Source organism: Aricia agestis, chromosome 9 (genome assembly GCF_905147365.1).
Source record: "Aricia agestis chromosome 9, ilAriAges1.1, whole genome shotgun sequence".
NCBI classification, from domain to species: Eukaryota; Metazoa; Arthropoda; class Insecta; order Lepidoptera; family Lycaenidae; genus Aricia; species Aricia agestis.
Window position 1 is genome coordinate 5,574,376 of NC_056414.1, and position 5,536 is coordinate 5,579,911.

The 5,536-nt window shown below is 33.7% G+C and overlaps 1 protein-coding gene across 1 annotated transcript; it reads right to left on the reverse strand.

Moving 5' to 3' along the window:
• Nucleotides 1-288: 288 nt before the first annotated feature.
• Nucleotides 289-1,719, reverse strand: LOC121730403 (52 kDa repressor of the inhibitor of the protein kinase-like). The gene is made up of 2 exons (XM_042119428.1): nt 1,574-1,719; nt 289-1,021 (listed from the first exon to the last, which is right to left on the reverse strand). The coding sequence occupies exons 1-2, from the start codon at nt 1,681-1,683 to the stop codon at nt 463-465; spliced, it is 669 nt and encodes a 222-aa protein (XP_041975362.1). The 5' UTR covers nt 1,684-1,719; the 3' UTR covers nt 289-462.
• Nucleotides 1,720-5,536: the final 3,817 nt, after the last annotated feature.

Sequence of the window (5,536 nt, forward strand, 5' to 3'; positions counted from 1 at the left end):
TTTTATATTATTGTAGTATAAGGGTCATCTCGTCAACACAAATAGTGACATAGTATTTTGCTGTATCCGGAAGAGGTTTAATTTTTAATGCCAAGCACTCGTTTATCAAAGGAGAAGCAGGCATTCTGGTCGAATAGAAGAATATTTCCAATAGCTAGGCCATATTAAGAACTTAAAAAAATATAGCTATTTTAAATAATCCTAGGTCTGGCCGTGCAGCTTTTTTTTAGACCAACATTGTATGGAAATTGCCTGATGTCCTTTAGGTGAAATAATATGTACATTTGTCTTGAGTCTATTCAAAGTATTTTTACTCGGTAGTTTTAATACCGTTTGTAAGCATTTATATTATACTTGTGGACTAGCGTAATATAAATTCAATGCAAAATAATTGTCTTTAATTTGTTTTTAATTTTATTCTGCCATTCAATCAAGTTCTGAAACCTCCGAGTAATTCCTTCGTCAGGAATCAGGATCATTGCATGTTAAAGACAGGTTTTTTGCTCCCAATTTCTTCTTAATTTTTGTAGGTTCTTGATCCAACCTTCGGCGTTTCAATTTACAGTCTTGTAACTTATTTGAAAGTTTTCGTTTTCTTGGCATTTGTGCGGTAAGTGAATGTGGAGTTTGTGTTTGCTCTTCCGACGATTGCAAATTTGTATCCGTTTGGGTTCCAACAATTGCATATTCTTTACTTTCAGCTGGTAATATAGACATTTGACTTTTACTTTTTATGTCTTCAGGTGTGAACTTTACTTTGGAGCTGTTTTTTTCAATTTTATTTGACAATATTTTTGCTTTACTTTTGACTTCTGAGGATGTAGATGGTTGCTGGGAGCAAGGTGAGCCTTCTTGTGGTTGATTGTGCAAGGAAATTGATGGAAGAGCATCATCCTTAAGTTGTTTTATTATTTTGAATGATGAATCACTGAAATGTTTACTACAAACATAATAGCTTGACTTTTTAAAATCTTGTTTTAGTAACTCTTGTCTATCGATTAATTTCAACCACGTCCGGCACCTGGAAAAACAAAATACGTGAATCGTGAATACTAATGAATTCATTTAAAACACATAATGACAAACATTTTCATTTCAATCATTAAAAACTGAGGGGGGGCAGAAACTCCGATACCGATTTTATTATAATATGTAAGAATTCATTAACGACGACGACACGACAGCGTCAGGAAAAATATTTTTTTTTGTTCTTTACTTAAAGTCCCCTAGATGGCGCTACAGTCAATTTAACGTGATGTCATGTAGCCTATTATAACCAGCTGACAATCAAGATACTTCTAACGACACCTCATTTGTCCAAATAAGATAAGTAGTTTTAAAGTTACGAGGGAACAGATAAACATCCATACCCACATACATACATACATACAGGCCAAAATCATAACCCCCCTTTTTGCTTCGCCGTAATTGGGTAAAAATTTAAATCTATAATAATAATAACTTGGATTAATGATTGGTCTCGCGCGCGGCGCTAGTCGAGCTACGTCGCGTCGTAGCGCCGCGCGCGAGACCAATAATTAATCTATGAATAACAATTTAAGAAAGTTCTTACCTCTCATCGTCCTGAGGGAGCTTAAAGAAAGTTAAATCTGGTTCTCTATCCGTGTTAAGGCACTTAAACACTGCGCAATACTTCCTTGCCCTTTTCTTTTTATTGTACATTGCGATCAATCATCAATGTCAATTCTGTGACAGCGACCGAATTATACGTAAGTATGAAACAAACAACTCGTGCGCGTCCGTCACCGCTCGCCTATGAGGCCCTACTGATTTGCCCCTCGCGAGGGGACAGGGGTACTCAGTTCGGTAGTCTACGAGTGCGAGTGGGACAGGGCTGGCAAGCATGTTATTTAAATATTACATTTTTAACTAATACATATTATACAAAATATATCGATGTATTCCAACTTCTAAGGCCGAGGGCCTGTTTCACCACTTTCTGATAAAGAGCCGAATAGGCTATTCACAACTTTTTGGACAGATTCTCCATACCTACTTGATCTGTCAAGTTAAGTGGTGAATAGTCTATTCGGCACTTATGAGGAAGTGGTGAAACAGGCCCTAAATGTTTTAAAAATATGTAAATACTAAGTATAAAAACTATATTAATAATGAAACTACATAGTAATTAAATGTTATTTTGTATAAACTGTACCGGTGGGCGGGTCGAAGAGTGGGGACACGTTATAATAATTTATAATATAAAATTCTCGTGTCACAATGTTAGGCCGCGTACTCCTCCGAAACGGCTTTACTGATTTTAACCAAATGTTATATGCATATCCAGTGGGTCTGAGTATCGGCTACTGGGTACTTTTTTTATATCGATAAGTGCATTTGTTGAATAAATAATAGTAAATTATTACAACTCGAGACTGACGGCGACCATTGTTTGTGCGACGGGATAGCGATGGACGTTGCCATGGTGACATAGTTATTTAGTCACTTCAATAAAATAATGCTGGCGAAATACTTTATATGGCAAAGAAACGTTTGCCGGGACACCTAGTAATTTATAAAAGACTGTAATTGTTGACGACTGACGTGTTCCGACACTTTTGCTCGAGCTGTGATCGAAGAAGCATCTCCATTTTGACGTGTTAAAGATAAGCCCTTATTATTTTCTATTGTCACAATGTTTATGTGTAAAGTTATAATTGAATATTATAATATTATAGTGATTTAACCATTAAGGGTGGGTTGCACCAGAGGCGTAGTTATAGTTAAGGTATAGTCAAATATGGCGTCCATTACGGACTTTTACTAGGGATTTGACAGTTCATTTGACATTTTGTTATGGTTAAAGTTAAAGTTATAGTAAGTTGGTGCAACCCACCCTTAGTAAAATATTAGTGGATGTATAATATTGAATAGGTATACCGAGCTATCATAAACTTATAATATACTGTCGTATATAAATGGTTAATAAGAAGTAGGTACTTATGTTTTTTCAATGTTTTATAATTAAATTGTTGTTAATGGCTTATTGCTGTTTTATAATTAATTGAACCTTGATTAATAAATGCATATAATATAGATCTATATAACTTTCTCTTATTTTCAAGCCCTTTGTATAAATATATTATTTAAAATAATACTGTACTATCTTTACGTAAAATCTGCTTTGATACTTTGATTAAAATTTTATATTTTTTATTTTAATTTATTTTTAAAAATTACTAACAAACGCAATATTACTATTATGTTCTAATTTCTAGCTATAAAGCTTAGCTTACACTGTAGCGCAAGCTTTAAACTTTAATATTATTTTGTTACTTACATCAAATTTGTAACTTAAATATTATACGTGTAAGCTGTAATCAAATATGTACCATTGCAATAAAAATATCTTCTTGTAATGTCTAGCTAAGTAATTTAACATAATTAAGTTCCTAAGTACAGTATAGTGTGCATTGACAGCTGTAAAGGGCCGGTTTACGGCCGGAGTTAAGGGCCTGTATTCCCAGAAACGGACGATTTTCAAGATTTAAAAGTGACAGTAGACACAAAAATATAGTAATTTAAATTCTGAAAAAAATATATGTATTAGTTAAGGATCTAACACAGTGGAATTTATATTCCATTACACAATATCATGAACTTCACCCGATAGAAAAAAATCCCAAACTTACCTCTTCTTTTAACAAATTTTCTATACTATGTCTAAATTATTTGGAATTTTCAGATAATTTTTGCACTGAATTAAAGACAAAGAATATATCTAGGGTGATTCGTTTTTTTGACTCGATTTAATTGATGTATAAAAAAACGACGATCAAAAAACTATAAAATAGCAGGCGCAAAGGTTCGGCTGGTACGCTTTCAGTCACACACTAAGTTTGGGATTTTTTTCTATCGAGTGAAGTTCATGATATTGTGTAATGGAATATAAATTCCACTGTGTTAGATCCTTAACTAATACATATATTTTTTTCAGAATTTAAATTAATATATTTTTGTGTCTACTGTCACTTTTAAATCTTGATAATCGTCCGTTTCTGGGAATACAGGGCCTTAAGACTATGTCTTTTTATCAACATACCTACAAATCAAACTTTAATTTGCTTGAGGTGTAATTAGATTCAAGTAAGTAGCTACAATAAAACCGGCCAAGTACGAGTTGAAATCGCCCATGAAGGGTTCCGCAGCCACAATAAGGTTTATTTTTTATGAAATTAAGAGGTTTTTGATTTATTTTTATGTTTCAGTTGATTTAATGAAAGTTAATTGAAGGTTTACCATTTATGACGTATAAAAAAAACTACTAACTAGATTTCAATTTTTATTAGCTAGATTTCAATTAGATTTCAATATGATTTTTGAAGACCTATCCATAGATACCCCAGACAGACAGACATAGGTTAGATGAAAAATTTTTTTTGTTGGTTTAAGGTTTACCATTTATGACGTAGGTATAAAAAAAACTACTTGCTAGGTTTCGTTCAAACCAATTTTCGTTTTTAGTTTTTATAGTAATGTACATCGTATATTTCTTTTAGACTTATCATATATATGCTAATATATACAGGGTGTCAAAAGACCGCTTCCGATAACTTCGTGGGGTTATTATAGGGCATGAGATATATCCATTGGTGCAAGAAATTTTCATGTAATCGCCAGTTTTTAAAATAGTCAAAATTTTCAACACGCAATGTATAATGCGTGCAGTTAATGCGCGATAATATCGCCCGCCGCCGATGAATGAAACCCCGGGCCGAGCCGGCCCCCCCGCGCCGAATACCGCGCGCGCGGCTCTGCGCTAGTCATGAGTTAAGACTAGCGCAGAGCCGCGCGCGCGTGTATGAAGTGAATAAACCACCAATATTGTAATGATTATTAAATTACAATAGTTTTCACGATTTAACAAAATGTTACAATTTATTAATTACCGTTTCTCAGGTTTTTACTCAAAAATACTCAGTTTTTACTTCCGGCCAAAAAGGAAAAGAAATCATAATTCACATCCGATCATCATCCGATTTACACATCTGTAAAAATACATACAAAGTTACCTACTGCACCTATCAATACCTATCAATGGAAAACATACGTGATAACATGTTCACTGACCTGTGATCAGCTGTCTGCTTTTATGAAATGCAGTTCTAACTGTGCTCCATGATCCATCTAACTCGATGTAGATTGCAGAGTTATTCAACACTTAACAAAAGTAATTACAGGAGACATTCCAATTCTTTAAACACTTTTTATTGCACTGTTTAAACCGCACTATCGTCTATCGGACGTATCTTGTCACGGCCCGTTATTAATTACAAACATAAAAAAATAGTTAACAATACACAAAACAAGCAATATGACAACATCTAAACGTAAAATTACAAAACTTAAACAAAAACGTCACAGTACCTACACCAGCACGGCGCGTGTTAGGCAGCCGACTGAACAAAATTGAAGAAAAAACTTTGTAAAATAATAGGGATGTATCCCTGTGCAATGTGAATATTTTGAGTAATCGATAATTTTTTTATCGATAAATCGTATTAATTGTTTTACA